General features: G+C 43.5%; 1 protein-coding gene across 2 annotated transcripts in view; it reads left to right on the top strand.

The window, feature by feature from the left end:
- Positions 1-1815: 1815 nt before the first annotated feature.
- Positions 1816-19700, top strand: part of TLL1 (tolloid like 1) — a 113522-nt gene continuing 95637 nt past the window's right edge. The window contains exons 1-2 of one of the 2 annotated variants that reach the window (XM_069977834.1): positions 1816-2214; positions 3753-4264. In XM_069977834.1, coding sequence (XP_069833935.1) covers positions 4111-4264 — 154 coding nt within the window. In that variant the 5' untranslated portion in view covers positions 1816-2214; positions 3753-4110. Of the gene's footprint in view, positions 2215-2262; positions 2325-3752; positions 4265-19700 lie in introns of those variants that run through there. The other variant, XM_069977835.1, reaches the window with a different exon arrangement.

The following is a 19700-nucleotide window of genomic DNA, read 5'->3' as shown; positions in this document are numbered from 1 at the left end:
TATTAATTTTATAAAATAAATATATTTGCAAAATTTCATAACTCTAACAATATAACATTATTCCGACTCGTTGTGCACCACATTCTTAGGGGGCATTCACACGTCTGCAAATTTGTGGACCTTACAGACGGGGAAGGAATGTAATGGATACGTTCCTCGCCCGGCATGATGTGTCAATATAATGTTGGCAGAGGGGAATTTAAAGAGTTTCCCCACTGCCGGTGTGATATTGACACATCATGCCGGGTAAAGAACAAATCCATTACATTCCTTCCCCTCTGTAAGGTCCACAAATTTGCACCCTTACGATTCTACTTTTACTATTTATATAATTGGTAAGACTATGTAACCCAAAGTTTGGTAACACTATATATTCCTTAAAGGGGTTATCTAGTGAAAATCTCTTTCTTTAAAATCAACTGGTTTCAGAAAGTTATATAGATTTGTAATTTTCTTCTGTTTAAAAATCTCAAGTCTTCCTATACTTATTAGCTGCTGTGCTGTATGTCCTGCAGGAAATGTTTTATTTTCAGTCTGACATAGTGCTCTCTGCTGACATCTTTGTCTGAGACAGGAACTCTCCAGAGCAGGAGAAGTTTTCTATGGGAATTTGACTGCTATAGACAGTTCCTGTCTGGGACAGAGGTGGCAGCAGAGAGCACTGTGTTAGACTGAAAAGAAAATAACAATTCCTACATACATACATACATACAGCAGCTGATAAGTATGAGAAGACTTGAGATTTTTAAACAGAAGAAAATTACAAATCTATATAACTTTCCGAAACTAGTTGATTTGAAAGAAAAAGATTTTCGCTGGATAACCCCTTTAAGCATGATTAGAATTGTAGCTTTTCCACAGCTGGAAGTCCGTCTAGATAGATAACGCCATTATTTGGCGTTAAAATTATAGCTGAATTTACAGTAATAAATAAGCAAATTGCTGTATTATCTCTGCAATCTTCTCATCAGCCTGATGCCTTATAACTCAATGCCGCTCCCCCCGGGTGCTGGGAGAAGTTGCATGAAGTTTCCCAGAATTGGATCCAGCTTTTCCCAGCACCCAGGGAGGAGCGGCACAGAGCTGCAGTCAGTTAAAAGGCAAATGAGCGGATTGCAGAGATAAAGCGATTCGCTTTGTTGTTACTGTAAACTCGCTCATCTCTAGCTAAAATGATGGCCGTCATTTTTACGTAGTGAGAACTTTGGTTGGCCGTATCCTCCAATGACCTTTGAACTTGTATTGTGTTTCATACTTTGTAAGGAATATAACCAGTAGCCTGTGCGCCCGTCATTCAGTAAATTCCTTACTAACCTGTTTGATGTATATTTGTTTGAGAAATTGTAACTTTACTGTAACTTGTAGCACAATTTCAATGTTTTTTGAGGGATACAAAGTTGCAGGGGTGCTGGTAGTAGTGATACATGTTATTCCATGTGCAGCACAGAGGAGACTACTGAGTCTATTGATACCTGAGCCCTGTTATAAAGGCCACAATCAATCAGGGGGGGGCTAGGAATCAATGTGCAGACATGTAGGTGTTACTGTCACCAGCAGCCTAAACATGCCCTAGGGTGACCAGTAAGGAGCAATGCTCTGGGATGGCCATTGGCATGGACAGTGGTGTGGCTATTGAAAACATTGGTGTCAAATGTGACACCCTAACAGGATTAGAGAGATGTCTGTGAGCCACCCCCTCCCATCAGACTGGGGAGGAGAAGAGGAGGGGCGTGAGGCTGAGCTCTCTAAATCTCACCTTACTTTGCTACGACTTTCAAATGTAATTACTCCAGCGGGATTATCAAGTATTGTGCAGCCTCCTGCTACTACTACTACTACTGCTGCTGCTCTGCCTGCTGCTGCACTGGTGTAACTTCCCTCCTGGCTGGGGCAGGAGCCGGGGCAGGAGCCGGGCAGACTATGTCCTGGAGCCCAGGCACTTGGAGGAAAGCAGGGACTGTACCGGGGCTCAGCACTGACCTGAAGGCTCCAGTCTTATCATAGAGAGCGCGGAGTGTAGGTGCAGGCTGGAGCCACCACTTGGCTTGGACTTTGCAGCTTAATGAATGGATCCTTTCTGCCCCCTGGATGAGCTATGAAGGCTGGGAGGTTACACTGAGTGCTGCTCACCCCGGGACTCCAGCTGATCTGCTGCAGCTCGTTATTAGCTCGGTCTGAGGAACCTTCCCGCCCCCTGGAGAAGCCCACGTCTAGGTGTGTAACATTTCTTTCCATAGTCCTCAATGAGAGCAGTGTGTGATGGGGGGAGCGGATCCCAGAAGCCCCTGCCTGGAGGGAGCAGGAGGACCGCTGTATACTGATCGGTATGTGGGGTTGGACAGTGCACAGGGGCAGTATATGGGGTATACAGTGCACAGGGGCAGTATATAAGGTATACAGTGCACAGGGGCAGTATATGTGGTATACAGTGCACAGGGGCAGTATATGGGGCATACAGTGCACAGGGGCAGTATATGAGGCATACAGTGCACAGGGGCAGTATATGAGGCATACAGTGCACAGGGGCAGTATATGGGGTATACAGTGCACAGGGGCAGTATATGGGGTATACAGTGCACAGGGGCAGTATATGAGGCATACAGTGCACAGGGGCAGTATATGAGGCATACAGTGCACAGGGGCAGTATATGGGGTATACAGTGCACAGGGGCAGTATATGTGGTATACAGTGCACAGGGGCAGTATATGTGGTATACAGTGCACAGGGGCAGTATATGTGGTATACAGTGCACAGGGGCAGTATATGGGGTATACAGTGCACAGGGGCAGTATATGTGGTATACAGTGCACAGGGGCAGTATATGTGGTATACAGTGCACAGGGGCAGTATATGTGGTATACAGTGCACAGGGGCAGTATATGTGGTATACAGTGCACAGGGGCAGTATATGGGGTGTACAGTGCACAGGGGCAGTATATGGGGTGTACAGTGCACAGGGGCAGTATATGAGGTATACAGTGCACAGGGGCAGTATATGAGGTATACAGTGCACAGGGGCAGTATATGAGGTATACAGTGCACAGGGGCAGTATATGTGGTATACAGTGCACAGGGGCAGTATATGTGGTATACAGTGCACAGGGGCAGTATATGTGGTATACAGTGCACAGGGGCAGTATATGTGGCATACAGTGCACAGGGGCAGTATATGGGGCATACAGTGCACAGGGGCAGTATATGGGGCATACAGTGCACAGGGGCAGTATATGGGGCATACAGTGCACAGGGGCAGTATATGGGGCATACAGTGCACAGGGGCAGTATATGGGGTATACAGTGCACAGGGGCAGTATATGGGGTATACAGTGCACAGGGGCAGTATATGGGGTATACAGTGCACAGGGGCAGTATATGGGGTATACAGTGCACAGGGGCAGTATATGGGGTATACAGTGCACAGGGGCAGTATATGGGGTATACAGTGCACAGGGGCAGTATATGGGGTATACAGTGCACAGGGGCAGTATATGGGGTATACAGTGCACAGGGGCAGTATATGGGGTATACAGTGCACAGGGGCAGTATATGGGGTATACAGTGCTGTTTGGTATATGTAGTGCCCACAGTCAGTAAATGGAGTGTGTACTAGATTCTTCCTGGATGGATTGTACAACCTGTCTCCATCCATTGTATGGAGTGCCCCCTCACACCCTCCTATATGTGATGCATGGTGCTCTGTCTCTTATGTGATGAGACCCCATCTAATGCCTGTCTTGTCTCCTGTCCCCAGCTTGTCAGATGTGCTGTTGTACAGCTCAGGTCCTCCTGGCAGCCCGCCTGTGTAGTGGCAGAAGGAGTAAGTGGATGAAGCATCAGCCGCAGCAGCCTCAGAGCCTGCTCTCCAGGCAGCAGCTATAGGGCCATCCCATTGTGTCCTATGGGAGTCAGGACTAAGCAGCAGCATCCATCCCGATCTGCAGACAGCGCCTGATCCTGCCGGAGCAAACTTTTCCTGTGCTGTGTGCATGTTATGATTGTTCCGATCTAATGAGAAAGGGAAGCCCATTGTAAGTGCGGGAGCCATCCCCAGCATAACCCTGTAAGCAGCAGCAGCACTGTGTACTGGGGTCCCAGTCCAGCACTGTGCAATGAACATGCTCCCCTGGCTCCTCTTCTTCCTCACTGGCTGGACTTTCTGTGAAAAGTTCTCTCTGTGTTATGGCCTTGACTATGATTATTCTTATTATGAGACTGAAGAGGAAAAACCTGAGGTGATTGACTACAAGGATCCTTGTAAAGCTGGTGAGTTCCGTCTTTTCTCTTCCCGGGCTGTAATCTGGGTGCACAATGCAGCATGTAATGCTTCTTACCGTCTTAGAGGGCTCACGTGTGGCTGGCACTGGGCACCAGGGCAGGGGGCAGTGTATTTCGGGTTTCTTCACTAGTAATCCCCCAGTGACTGCAAAGAATCCCCAGACAATAGAAATATTTCTGCTTTGTCACCAAATCCTTTTTCCTGTCCCTTAGTTGTATCTGTTTGGGAAAGTTGTGTCCCAGCCCATATGGCTATCCTTTACCCTTGCACTGCTCACAAGGGAGTGCACTCAGCTTTTCTAGACCCCTGCACAACCACACTGCTTAGTTATGCAGGTTTAGGAGCCTAGAAAAGTCTAGTGACATCCTCAGAGAAAGGATTAGGAAATTGGTTAACACCCAGCTTTTCATGGAGCAGACAAGTAAAAGGGTAGAAGTAGATGGATTACATTAACTGTGTGTGTGATAGACATAAGAGTGGAGTGATGCTGCTGATGCTTGTAACTAGAAAATAATCTCTAATAAATGTCAGTCAAGGCAGCAAGCGTTACCCTGACTATTGCAGCTGAGCCTATGGTAATGCCCAATGCTACTTGCAGTCATTCTATTACATTGCTTGTGTTATTATAGGAAGTACTATTATATCAGTCCCTAGAACTTCCCCATGTATAGATGGACTATAGGAATGAATGACTGTTTCTTTTCTCCCACCTTTGATTATGTGTCCTAGATGCAGCAGAGCTGACTCTATCAGATACCTACAGTTGAGTTTGTCATCTGTTATAACCCAGTATGCTCTCCTCAGATTTCCATATACTATGCAGTATATCAGATTTCCATAGACTTGCAGATAAACCTACCATATTATCTTCGCTCACATAATTATCATGATGCACGAATAATGGAGTTAAATCGAATGAAGCTTTGAAAAAACTGTGTGCCACAGAGTACTAATACCTAAGAGGCTATTACTATGACTGAGAGAATTCCCCTTTGTTTATTAACATGTCATATCCTATCCAAGGCTTCACGTGTCAGGGCTAAGAGGGTGGAGGAAGGAGAGAGCTGGGTGTAACTTTTATACAGGAGGAGGAGGTGCTGTCTCCTTCCTCCTCTCCTGGCTTTATTACCCCTCACATGAAGGGCTGCAGTTGCTGGGTTGTATTAGCAGCCTGGGGTCCTCCTGGATGGGGCACACCTGCAGCATTGTTCCTGGGCACCTTAGGAGGGGGTTTGTTCCCGGCTTTGCTACATATTACAAATGCCACCCCACTGGCTTCTATTTATTCTCTTGCTGGTCAACTAGACTAGAATATGATTTGTTGCAAAGGGCTGAAAACACATTCTTCCTATGTTCTATATAGTAAAGCACTTGTGATACATAGCTGTGTGTGTGTGTGTGTGGGGGGGGGGGGGGGGGTGTAAAGAGGGGGGTCCCCTGTATGTATTTATAGAGATGTAAGCATTTATATGATTTAACAGAGATCTAAGTTGTCCTTCTAGTCAGTAAAGTGTATGAATATATGCTGCTGGCCATATACACAGTCCCTCTATACAGGCAGCCCCTGGGACCACCTGCAGTGTTGGCAATCTTCATGTCTATGATAAGGACCTGATTCTACTTGATTGGTGTGAATACTTCCAGATATGACTGAAGAATATTCTATTTATTCATAATAACCAGTGAGAATTTCCCCTTTGCTGTATTATATTTGCCTTAAAATCCATCATCCTAGAGCTGCATTAACCTTCACTATATGTTAGTCTATCTGAAGTATATTTAACAAAAAACATATAGCTCTAAAACATGTCGATGAAATTAGGGTAAAAACTGTCAAGTTTTTTTTTTTTTAATTTGTGTTCTTTTTATAGCCCTTTGTACTTAGTTAAAGGGGTACTCTGGGCCGGGGGTATTTTTGAGGATCGCTGGGGAGGGGGTGGAAATTGAAGCTGGAGGTTACTAACTGCCCCCCGTTCCGGCGCAGGTGACCGGATCGCACGGCCCGGAAGTACCCCCTTAAACATTTGGGGGGATTTATCAAACTGGTGTAAGATTGAACTGGCTCAGTTGCCCCTAGCAGCCAATCAGATTCAACTTTTCTTTCCTCACAGATTCTTTGGTACATGAAAGGTGGAGTCTGACTGGTTGCTAGGGGCTCACGTGCTAGTTTTACTTTACACTTTAATAAATCTCCTCCTATATGCAGACAATGCATTGACCAAAGTTATGACCATATTGAAACTTTTGAGGTCTAACCGGGTTCCAGAGAATACTGTAGAATGATAAATATTTGATTTCAAGGAGGACCTGCCATAACTTTCATGCTGTCTATACCATGAGTCGTCTGGGCAGTCTTCAGTGGCTTTTCTTGCCTCCCTAGTCTGGATTGATAGACCTTTCCCTGTTTGAATGTAAGGCAAGATCTATCAATCAAGACTGACGGGTGAGGAGAAGCCACCAGGCACTGGAGCATGAAAGTGATGACAGACTCCCTTTAATGTCTCCATGTATAAATTTGATGGGTAACACTTTGATCTTCAGATTGCTCACCCGTGAGTCTTAACCAGTTCATATCGGTGTCATGGTTCTCTTGCCCCTGATGGGGAGAATAGTGTAGTCTGCTCTGTATACTGGTAAAACTAGAAATCTGTCAAAGCCAGATAGCCCGATTTATATATGAACCTCACAGTATCCTTTAGGATCCTTTGTATCTGTCCATAGTTGTACCCATTATGGGTGCAGGAAAAAAAAACACATGCTTGTCACCATTGTTAACTGTTCCAAATAATACTCTCTGAAATGTAATAAATGAAATGGTAAATTACAATTCCTACCCAATGACCTACCCAATCAGATGAGCGTTATATGGATGCATTTTTGTGTGTATTAGAGACATAACTCAGAATTCAGAGTCCTAGATCGCTAAGATGCCCTCAGTACACACAAAGGTGGTTGTAAACCTTACGCTAAAGACAGCTTAAACCTCCCAACTCTTCACTGACAGATGACAGTTGAGAGAAGGGTCGAGCATAATGGATTTACTCTGCCCATTCCTTTTAAAGGCATAGCCATTTTATATTGTGAGCATTGTACAATGCAAAGCTTTCTAATATATTTTGACTTTGCTCTTAACTTTCCTATTCATGGCCCAAATAAAGTCATTTTTTAAATGAAAATAAAATACTATAGACCTAAGCAACAATGGTATGTTGTAAATGCTTTGATATCTACCTAGTAGTGCTGCCAGCTCAGTAGGTGGTAAAGGGGTGACAGATTCGCTTTAAAGGATCAGGTGTTGTGGTCCATCACTTTTAAACCAAGGAGAAGGGAAAAGCAATTGTATATCAGTTCAAGGCTATGATCACACACCGTATTTTTTGGCAGTTTAACAGCTATCTTCTAGGGCTGCCTAAAAACATGGATACACAGCTTATAGGCGGTATCCATGTTTTCCAGGACACCCTAGGGCTGCATACAACTTCTTCAGCCACTGTTAATCAAATGCTGAGACTTCCCCTATCGGAAGTATTCGAAGATGCTTGAGGTTGCACTCGTCTCTAATCTGAACCTTTTACAATTTGGACCCACTCCTGGTTTGGGTAAAAATACTGACCAAAATAAGCATTTGTTACTCTTACTAGAAATGTGTGAATCAGCAACTAGTAGGTGTTACCTATAGGGGGTATGTCCCAACACAGTCTGGTATAGTCCACTCTGATTGGATAGTGTCAGACAGTGCTGTAAGAAAAAATTTTCCGGAATTGTTTTTTCGAGGGCCTTGTTTGCTAAAATGGAAAGGCAAGGACCAGTGACAGGTCCACCTTAAGGTCTAATAGTTTTTTTTTTTGTTTTTTTTTTTTTTAACAAACACAGCAGTAGTAAGTAGGAGAAGATGGGACATGGGTTTTGTCTGGTACACAGTTTGGCTATGAGCTCCATTTTGGTCTTCCCTCCCGGTACTGCAGCTCATATAGATTGAGAGGAAGCCGCATAGAACTGGGCAAACATTGCATGCTAGAAGTCGTGTCGTTTCAATGGCCAAAGGTCCTGTATATATTACTGTGAGCAGCTGTAAATGTACCGCATTGAGCAGAAATAGTTTCACAGTAGTATAGCTGTTAGTCTAATCTAGGTGTGTATATATATTCATATATAAAGTATTTTCATGCATATAACCCTCTGCCTACACACATTTTCCTTTACGACAGGAAGACATGCTGGTGGTAGTATTTTTGTATATCTGCATTTTCTGGAAACAAGTTAAAAAAAAAAATGACAGTATAATGATGGTTAGCCAAATGGTACACAGATGCTAAACTGTCATGTTCATGTAGAGAAGATATTGAGTGTTTTGTATGGAACAGATAATAATTAAGACTTTTGTATAGTGAAATAAAATAGTTACAGGAAATAGATATTAAGAAAATCTGTTTTAGGGTGCGTTCACACCTACAGGATCCGCAGCAGATTTGATGGTGCAGCTTTGATGCTGTGTTCAGTTATTTAAATGAAATACGCTGCGGATCCGCAGCAGAAAATAAGCTGCAGATCCGGTTGTGTTAAGTGTTAACTTACCCTTATAAAGACATATAACTTACCCTTTATAAAGACATATAAAATGTGAAATTCTGCATATAATCTGCATATAACAATAGAGGTAAAGCATGTATGAGAATTGTGTTGCAAAGTTACCTTATGTTTATTCTGCAGTGTTGGTACAGAGCTGCTTATATCATATTACAGACGTTTGGAGACATATGCCAGTCTTTAACCACTAGTGATAGGCTAGGTTTATACACAGGCCCAGATTTATCAATCTGTCACAAGTGTGGCCGATTATTATTATTTTTTTTTTCTATTAAAGATTGGTAAATCTGGGCTGTAGTATTTTGGTCAGTGTTTGGAACATGGACTACAGATGAATTACATGAATTATACTTACATACACAAATCAAAGTGCAGGGAAAAGATGAGATTGGCCCACCTAGCACAGTGGCCCCTCTGGCATTTGCCCAAACTACCAGATGTGCAGTCCGACTCTTGATTCCGTATGATGCTCGCTTTAGCAGCATGCTACAGAGTTGACAATAGATTAGAATTGCATCCTGTCACTGTAACGGAATGATAGTTATCTTTGTAAGTGTCTATGACCTGAAGTATGAAGCTCATATGAGTTTATAATGATCCATTGTTCTAGCAGGAGGTATTCCTTAGCAAGTGCAGTGCCATGTAAATCTGTTAGGCAGAATCACTTTGTCTTGTGTTTTATTGGGTGGAGTAAATGGTGATGTTTTTAGAACTTGGTGTACGATATGTTATAATGAAATATGCATGGAGATGGCAGTGTCAGAACTTCATTGAAATGGTTACAGTGCACAGCTGAAGAAACAAATTATGTAACTTCATTTTTCTTTTCCCTGTTATGCAATGTAGTTGTAATTTTCTTTTGAAGCACAAAGAGAATGATTGATTGAATCCGCTTTTTGATTGGGCGTGATAAGGGGTTAGATGGTACGCTGGAGGATTCTGCTAATCAAAACACAGTGCCCATAAAATACTTTGTCTTAATTCATTTCCACCTAGCAAAAATGACTTGTATAACATAATTGGACAAGTTCTACTATTATGTATATCAGTATCATTTTATTCAATATACAATCAGGTTGTTTTGCTTGGTTTTGACAATTCTTCATAGCAAGTAAAATATGCCCTTATAACACAATATAATTGTTATTAAGAGAATTTTTCTGATGGCCTTGGATATGTGTTTGAGTAAACTGAGGAAAATGTCCTCATTCTGCTCCATGCGGAAATGAAGGGATTTTGAAGCATAACTACAAACTCCTAATGACTTCAATGGATGTCTCCTTTAAGATTCTAGCTCAAGACGTTGCATATAAATTGGATATGTGAAATTTGGATCCACATTGAAAATTCCCAAGCGGAAATGACTGTGTTAACAGAGTTTTAATTTGTAGATTTTTGAAGCGGAGTCTGGGTTTATTAGTCTGGTTATAAGAAATTTTAATAGAAATGGAAATCAACCCAAACAGGCACCAGTGACTAGACGATTGACTAGACTAGACTGAGTATAAAATAGAATGTGGTAGGTAATCTACAATAACAGAATGTAAACCTGTCTGGGACAAACATATAACTATCCTAAGATAATAAGAAGGGACATACTAGATGGACCCAGTGGTCTTTTTGTGACGACAATCTTCTATGTTTCTGTATCCAGCGATTGTTGGAGGTCCTGGCACTGAGACCCTTACTGATCAAAACTCTTAAACTATATGTAGTGTGTTCTTCCTTATAATCTGAAATGGGTGATATTTTAAAGTGACTCTGTACCTACAATCTGACCTCCCCCCCCCCCCCCCCCCCCCCCCCCCAAACCACTTGTACCTTTGAATAGCTGCTTTTAATCCAAGATCTGCCCTGCGGTCCATTCGGCAGGTGATGCAGTTATTGTCCTAAAAAAAACAACTTTTAAACTGGCAGCCCCGTGCCCAACGGTCGGGGCTTACATTGCGTATGCATTAGGCTGGCATAACCCCTCTGTCCCTCCTCTCCATCCTCCTTATCATTAGAAATGCTCCAGGCAAATTGCCTCCTATTCATCAGCTGTGGCAGCCCGGCACATGGGCTGGATCGTTAAGCACCTGTGCAATGTTCAGCATGGAGAAAATGTTCCAGTGGCATTCCTAATGATGAAACAGAGGGGTGGGGCAAAGTTAGGGCACAGATACTCCCTCTTGGCACGGGCTGCAAGTTTAAAAGTTTTTTTTTTTTAGGACAATAACTGCATCACCTGCCGAAGGGACCCCAGGACAGATCTTAGATTAAAAGCAGCTATCCGAAGGTACAAGTGGTTTGGGGGGGGGGGGGAGAGGTCAGATTGTGGGTACAGAATCGCTCTAACATTTCAGATAATCTCAAAGAAAGGCTTATGCTCTATCTAAAGCCATCACATTATCATTAACCTATCCATTACCCCGTGCTTTATATTACATTATGCTTGCCTGAAACTTCAGTGAGGCAATATATTGGAGGCATGACACAAATTAATCATTTCTACTAGTGGGCAGGTAGTTCTAATGCTGCAGTAACATCCCTTCCATCGCCATATCTTCATGTGACAAATATTATCATGTAGCTGCAATTCTTTCTTGAAGGTTGCAAAAACAATAAATGTTTATTTATTTTCCATTTTAACCAGAAAAGACAGTAGGTGCATCTATTAAATGCCCTTTTTCCATGAAAACAAGAGCTATATAACATGTGGGGGCATATAAAACCTCTAAGTGTAGCTGATGGGAGTCCTTCAGTTCTGACAGAACCCTCAAAAGAATGACCCTTCTTTATATATATATATATATATTTCCTGTTCTCCATGCATTCTGTTTATGCATGTGGAAGTAGCTTATCTTCTTACCTGGTGTGGTTTTTTTTTTTTAAATATGTAATACAGTATGTTCTCCGCCTTTGATCATTTAAAATGCCATTGACAGTGCTATCTGTTACTTGCTTTACAACTTTACATCACTGCTGGCGGCAAATAATTTCTATAGACACCATTATCTCTGCCCTAATTTAGGAGACAGCTACTTCAGTCAAAACAATGATCTTTGACATGCAGTAATTTTTTGCAATGAATCATCAACCAGATTTTCTGAAAATGTGATGAAAATTTCTTGAAACCTGTCAGATGAAGTATGTTTAATCCAGTGCCTAGTTATGTGGAAAGACTAAAAAAAGGGTCTAATGCAGTGGTGGGAAACTCAAATACACAGTGGGCCAAAATTAAAAAATTGGACAAAGTCACGGACCAACCTTGATAATTATTGAAGCGTGAATGCGGCAGTCCTGGCATCTCCCAGCGCTGTGCACTATGATAAATGACATGATAAATTGCTATGACATGAGTAAACTGCATCCCATGTAATAGCCAACCCTCCCAATATTACCCTATGTAGTAGCCAACCCAACCAAAATTGCCCAACATAGTAGCCAGCCCTCCCAGTAGTGTACAAATAGTAGCGAGCCCCCCAAGTGTCCTATATAGTAGCCAGCCCTCCAAAATAGTCTCCTATAGTAGCCAGCCCTCCCGAATAGTCTCCTATAGTAGCCAGCCCTCCTCAATGGTCTCATATAGTAGCCAGCTCTCCCCTGTAGTCTCATATAGTAGCCAGCCCTCCCTAATAGTCTCATATAGTACCTAGCCCTCCCCCAGTAGTCTCTCTTATATAATAGCCAGCCCTCCCTGTAGTCTTATGTAGTAGCCAGCCCACCCCTGTAGTCTCATGTAGTAGCCAGCCCTCCCAAGCAGTCTCATGTAGTAGCCAGCCCTCCCAAGCAGTCTCATGTAGTAGCCAGCCCTCCCAAGCAGTCTCATATAGTAGCCAGCCCTGCCCTATAGTCTTTTATAGTAGCCAGCCCTTCACCATAGTCTTATTTATAGTAGCCAGCCCTTCACCATAGTCTTATTTATAGTAGCCACGGTGGGCCAGATGTAATTAAAACTCTCAATTGCCTGGCGGGCCAAAATTAATGGCACCACGGGCCAAAGTTTGACATGATTGATCTGATGTCTGAAACATTGTGGTTTTGTCCCTCTTTTTGTTACCTTATAAAGCAATTGCACATTCAGCACATTTTGGTTGTGTATGGGGGTGTATATAGATCAACGTATTCAAATGTGTGCCATGCCATAGCCATAGGGTGCAGCAGACAAGATGTAGTCCAATAGTGACTGGTCTCATATATACCAGTATATGTTGTTTTTTTTTTCCCCCGAGTACACCAATAACATGTCTACCAGTACAAGACAGACCTAAGTGGTCACAAGAAACCTATATTTATCCTCTTGAGTCATATGGGTATGTTGTGGGCACTTTGTGGTGTACATATAATATTTTTTGACTATATATCAAGCTAACAGCCAAAATGTGAAGTAAAGAGCCCCCAAAGCTGGATATATACTTTCAATAACTGTTTGATGAATGATCATTCAGGTGACCATTATCTCCTTACTTTGATCTCTATGGGGACCATTATCTCCTTACTTTGATCTCTATGCAGCCAGCTGCTCTGGTGCTAGCTTATTCCTCTGAAAACAAAGAGATTTATCAAACATGGTGTAAAGTAAAATTGGCTCAGTTGCCCCTAGCAACCAATCAGATTTCACCTATCATTTTCCAAAGAATCTGTGAGGAATGAAAGGTGGAATCTGATTGGTTGCTAGGGGCAACTGAGCCAGTTCTACTTCACACCAGTTTGATCAATCTCCCGCAAAGTGTTCAGGCGGTAGTCCAGCACACCCAACCAGGGGCGTAGTTAAAGGCTGATGGGCCCTGGTGCAAAATTTTAGCTTGGGGCCCCCCCATCTCACTCGATCAGGCAAACTCATATCTAACGTTATATCCAATTACTCTAATGTCTAATGTCCAATGTCCACAGATAACACAGTGATATATCTGAGTACAAATAATGCAGTAAATGTCACCTGCAGTCCTATGTAACAGCACAGATAACAGTGATATATCTGAGTACAAATAATGCAGTAGATGTCACCTGCAGTCCTATGTAACACCACAGATAACACAGTAATATCTCTGAGTACAGATAATGTGTATATATAGACCCCTGTGTAGCCCCCCCATAGTATAGCCCCCACAGTATAGATCCCCTGTGTAGCCCCCCACAGTATAGATCCCCTGTGTAGCCCCCCACAGTATAGATCCCCTGTGTAGCCCCCCACAGTATAGATCCCCTGTGTAGCCCCCCACAGTATAGATCCCCTGTGTAGCCCTCCACAGTATAGACCCCCTGTGTAGCGCCCCACAGTATTGACCCCCTGTGTAGATCCCCCACAGTACAGACCCCCTGTGTAACCCTCTCATAGTATAGACCCCATGTGTAGCCCCCCTCCCATAGTATAGACCCCTTGTGCAGCCCCCCTCATAGTATAGACCCCTTGTGCAGCCCCCCTCATAGTATAGACCCCTTGTGCAGCCCCCCTCATAGTATAGACCCCCTGTGCAGCCCCCCTCATAGTATAGACCCCCTGTGCAGCCCCCCTCATAGTATAGACCCCCTGTGCAGCCCCCCTCATAGTATAGACCCCCTGTGCAGCCCCCCTCATAGTATAGACCCCCTGTGCAGCCCCCCTCATAGTATAGACCCCCTGTGCAGCCCCCCTCATAGTATAGACCTCCTGTGTAGCCCCCCATTTTAGTATAGACCCCCTGTGCAGCCCCCCTCATAGTATAAACCCCCTGTGCAGCCCCCCTCATAGTATAGACCCCTTGTGCAGCCCTCCCTCATAGTATAAAACCCCTTGTGCAGCCCCCCTCATAGTAAAAACCCCTTGTGCAGCACCCCACCCCCAGTATAGACCCCTTGTGCAGCCCCCCACATCGCAACATTTATGTAAAAATGAAAAAAAAAACAAAAACAAAATAAACTCGCCTCACCTGGATCCTTGATCTCCCTCAGGCCTGGCAGCTTCTCTTCAGTTCAGTGAGCTTCCGGCGGCCGCGGCCATTTAACTGCACGGAGGGGACCGGGACGGGGGGCATATGGGGCCCAGCCCGCCCCTGCCGCGGCCCCCCCGGATTGGGGGAGCACAGGATGAAGTGGCACATGGGGCCGTGCGGGCCCCCCTAGCGTAGGGACCCGGTCGCCATGGCGACCCCTATAGCTACGCCACTGCACCCAACCTTTCTCTTATGTGACCTCATCTGTTGGTAGTCAGCAGGCTGCCATACACCTTAATTATGTTCACACAATGTAAGTTTTGCAGGACTCACGGCCGTTGTTACAATGGCCGTGATTCCCATGGAACTTACGTAGTGCTGCCTTCTGAGGGAATCTCTAGCGGCGCCGTAGAAAACTACATGTCAGTTTTCTGTTGCTGCTATTCCTTGAATAGCGGCCGCAGAAAACCCTGTCAGTGCACACCATGGAGAGAGCGGCTCCAGCCTCACTCTCCACAGTGTGCAGTGGGGAGTTCTGATGTGGGCGTGCATGGATGCGCCCGCATCAGAACTCTGCGGCGCTAAGGATAATCTTTTCAGAGACTGGCTGGGTCACGGAACGGCCGGTCTCTTACAGTGTGTGAACATAGCCTAAGGGTGCGTTCACACAACCAGGATCTGCAACAGATCCGCAGCAGATTTGATGGCCCAGATTTGATTTGATTTGAATCTGCAACTTAAAATTTGCGCCATCAAATCTGCTGCAGATCCTGTACGTGTGAACTAACCCTAAAAGGGAACCGTACATATGGAAAAGTACATTAAAAGTTATATAGATGTGTCTATATAATGTATTGCCATATCTGTATGGTTCTGCCACACTGGTAGCTGATTGAAATGCAGGAAGTGTAGAAAAATGGCCTCAGTGCCAATCTACATTGTCTCCTGCTCCCACTGCTCTCCCATCTTAGGAGACAAATATTCCATGCCTCTGTCTCACATTGTGTGTGTGTTTGCTGAGCACAGGCCGATGATGCAGACAGGGGCCAGGGCGTGATGTCACAGGAGGCTTGGCTGGATCCCCCAATCCCCTGAGTGATTCACCAGTGACATTAGGGCTATGTTCATACATGTTGGAGTCTCATTGCAATACTGCAGTGTGTACACAAAAATGATGCAGTAACACAACTAAATTATGCTTAACGTCACAGAGGATCAGAGCCGACACTGCCAATCCCACCTTTAGAAAAAACGAGGCATAAACAGTATATCCCATGTAAGATAATATTGGATAAAGTCCTTACTGTGGGGCTTTCATAGATAAAAGATGCTTTATCATAATATGTGTGTGGAGAGAAAAAGAAAAAAAAAATTAATTCAATTTTTAAAAAGTTCTTTACTGTATTCTAATATCAGCATTACAGGTAGAGAATACAGTGTGTTGTGTGGTGTTACAGGTAGAGAATACAGCGTGCTGTGTGGTGTTACAGGTAGAGAATACAGCGTGCTGTGTGGTGTTACAGGTAGAGAATACAGTGTGCTGTGTGGTGTTACAGGCAGAGAATACAGCATGCTGTGCGGTGTTACAGGTAGAGAATACAGCGTGCTGTGTGGTGTTACAGGTAGAGAATACAGCGTGCTGTGTGGGTGGGAGCACAATGAAATGATAAAGTACTGCAAATAATTCAGTAACACAATAAAACTGCAATGTGTGAACACAGCCTAGATGTTCTGCAACAGATTTGGGCGTGGAATGGGCAGTGTGGAGGACTGTGATGAACAGCTGAAGGAAAGCATTGCATTCTGGAACCTGTAGTACTGTGTACAACTGCTCAACCAGGAAAGACAGCCACACAATACAGAACAAATTCCCCCCAAACAATTGGATTTTTAGTAGTTTCAAAACTGATATAGACAGGTAAGGAATGCTATATGCTTCTGCAGAAGGTTCATTTTTTATTTTACCTCTACCTGGAGTTCCCCTTTAAGGATTCGTCTGAGCTTGCCAGTTGCCATGGGTTCTGCATACTTTAGTATATAGTATAAGGTACACCTGTCCAACTGCACGTTACCACTTAATTTCTAATCAGCCAATCACATGGCGGCAACTCAGTGCATTTAGGCATGTAGACATGGTCAAGACAATCTCCTGCAGTTCAAACCGAGCATCAGTATGGGGAAGAAAGGTGATTTGAGTGCCTTTGAACGTGGCATGGTTGTTGGTGCCAGAAGGACTGGTCTGAGTATTTCAGAAACTGCTGATCTACTGGGATTTTCACGCACAACCATCTCTAGGGTTTACAGAGAATGGTCCGAAAAAGAAAAAACATCCAGTGAGCGGCAGTTCTGTGGGCGGAAATGCCTTGTTGATGCCAGAGGTCAGAGGAGAATGGGCAGACTGGTTCGAGCTGATAGAAAGGCAACAGTGACTCAAATAAAAAAAACCGTTACAACCAAGGTAGGCAGAAGAGCATCTCTGAACGCACAGTACGTCGAACTTTGAGGCAGATGGGCTAGAGCAGCAGAAGACGACATCGGGTGCCACTCCTTTCAGCTAAGAACAGGAAACTGAGGCTACAATTTGCACAAGCTCATCGAAATTGGACAGTAGAAGATTGGAAAAACGTTGCCTGGTCTGAGTCTCGATTTCTGCTGCGACATTCGGATGGTAGGGTCAGAATTTGGCATCAACAACATGAAAGCATGGATCCATTCTGCCTTGTATCAACGGTTCAGGCTGGTGGTGGTGGTGTCATGGTGTGGGGAATATTTTCTTGGCACTCTTTGGGCCCCTTGGTACCAATTGAGCATCATTGCAATGCCACAGCCTACCTGAGTATTGTTGCTGACCATATCCATCCCTTTATGACCACAATGTACCCAACATCTGATGGCTACTTTCAGCTGGATAATGCGCCATGTCATAAAGCTAGAATCATCTCAGACTGGTTTCTTGAACATGACAATGAGTTCACTGTACTCAAATGGCCTCCACAGTCTCCAGATCTCAATCCAATAGAGCATCTTTGGGATGTGGTGGAACGGGAGATTGGCATCATGGATGTGCAGCCGACAAATCTGCGGCAACTGTGTGATGCCATCATGTCAATATGGACCAAAATCTCTGAGGAATGCTTCCAGCAATCTATGAATCTATGCCACTAAGAATTGAGGCAGTTCTGAAGGCAAAAGGGGGTCCAACCTGTTACTAGCATGGTGTACCTAATAAAGTGGCCGGTGAGTGTATATGGCCACATTCACACATCCATTGTTCGAGCCCACAATTGCGGACAGAACATTTGACCAATCTTATTTAGTGCCCCATTCACACATCTCTACATGTCTACAGGGCCTAGATGTCTATTCTAAAGAAGTGGCAATGTATCACTCCATGAAGCATGGAGCACTACAGATGCACATTCGTAGTGCGGTCCATGGTCACATGCTACACTATGGATGTGTGAATGTAGCCTAAGAGGTTCTGTAGAGTAAAACTACAGGAGATTCATGTCTAAACACAACGGGGAAGATTTATCAAACTGGTGTAAAAGTAGAATTGTCTTAGTTGCCCCTAGCAACCAATCAGATTGCACCTTTCATTTTCCAAAGGACCCGTGATGAATGAAAAGTGGAATCTGATTGGTTGCTAGGGGAAACTGAGACAATTCTACTTTACAACAGTTTGATAAATCTCCCTCAATATCCTTTACTTCTAATGGATGTAGAAGCCCTAAGTAACATATGATAATATCATTCCTGAGCAGTAATGTTGACTATGTGAAGTAATAGTGTTGTAGCCCACAGTAAGCCTGCCAACAATGTAGTGTCCGTTTCGATAACCAAGTGTTTGTCTAGATCAGGAATAAAGAAAATGTTGTATTCTTTAGGGTCACTTAGATCCTTGGACCAATTTGACCCTTTTAGTGGTCAGGTTAGAAGACTTATAGATGTAAGCAGAAAACAATCCTAATTCTGCTCCATTATCTATCCAGATCCTGAAGCTTGTGCTATAGTGAAAGCTTATTAACACAATTGGAGAGGTCTGATACTAGTCATTACCAGCCTGTAAACCCCTGCTTACCAGATAAATACAGGCGATTTTCTCCTAGTAATATATATCGGTGTCTGCTGAGTATTTTTTTTTTAACTGGGACGCTAAATAGAAAATGTGAACTTTTAAACCTAAATCTTTCTCATATTTCTTAGGGGAAATGGTTGTATTTTTGTTGTCGGAAACCTATTGTTTTGTTAAATTGCTGTGTTTATAGTGGTTATTGTGTCGTAGGGGTTTTTAAATCCAGTAACTTGTAAAATGTTCCACGCTAGCTGTTTGACCTGGACATGGCTACCTCTAGTGAGAGCACTGCTAGACACTGCAAGCATATCCCAAGTCAGTTGCGCTTGGCCCAATAGACCTGTTGGGTAGGATTATCTGAAGCTTTTACCCATAGTCCCAAAAGATTTTGCCCAATTCTTTTGAAATTTTTTTTTCCCTTGTAGTTGCACTTCTAGGGTCTAAAGAATCTTAATTTATATTTTCATAAAAAAAAAAACCACAGCCAGCTGTGACCCTCTATAAATACTACATAAAGATATTTACTAAGTACAAGCTCTCAGGAATTAATTACCATTTGTGAATGCATAGTAAAAACAGTAACACTAAACCATATACTGTGTAATGCGAATCCCTCAATACCTATAAATCTCATTCGTATATACATTCTTTCCTTCATTGCTACTCATGTAGAACAGGTTATGAAACCGTTGAGCTTGACTAACACTGAGCAAACTTATTTATAAAGTGACCGGGAAGAAAAGATGATGTGATCCAAGATCTAATTGTGTTATGTGGAGGTGTGCTGCAAAGCTGTGATTTTTACCTCCAGGCTTTGGATTATCACTCTCGTTGCATAAAAAATAATCAAACCGCAGTTTTAGAATT

The sequence above is a fragment of the Dendropsophus ebraccatus genome, chromosome 7 (assembly GCF_027789765.1).
Source record: "Dendropsophus ebraccatus isolate aDenEbr1 chromosome 7, aDenEbr1.pat, whole genome shotgun sequence".
NCBI classification, from domain to species: Eukaryota; Metazoa; Chordata; class Amphibia; order Anura; family Hylidae; genus Dendropsophus; species Dendropsophus ebraccatus.
This window is presented reverse-complemented; position numbering and strand designations above follow the sequence as displayed.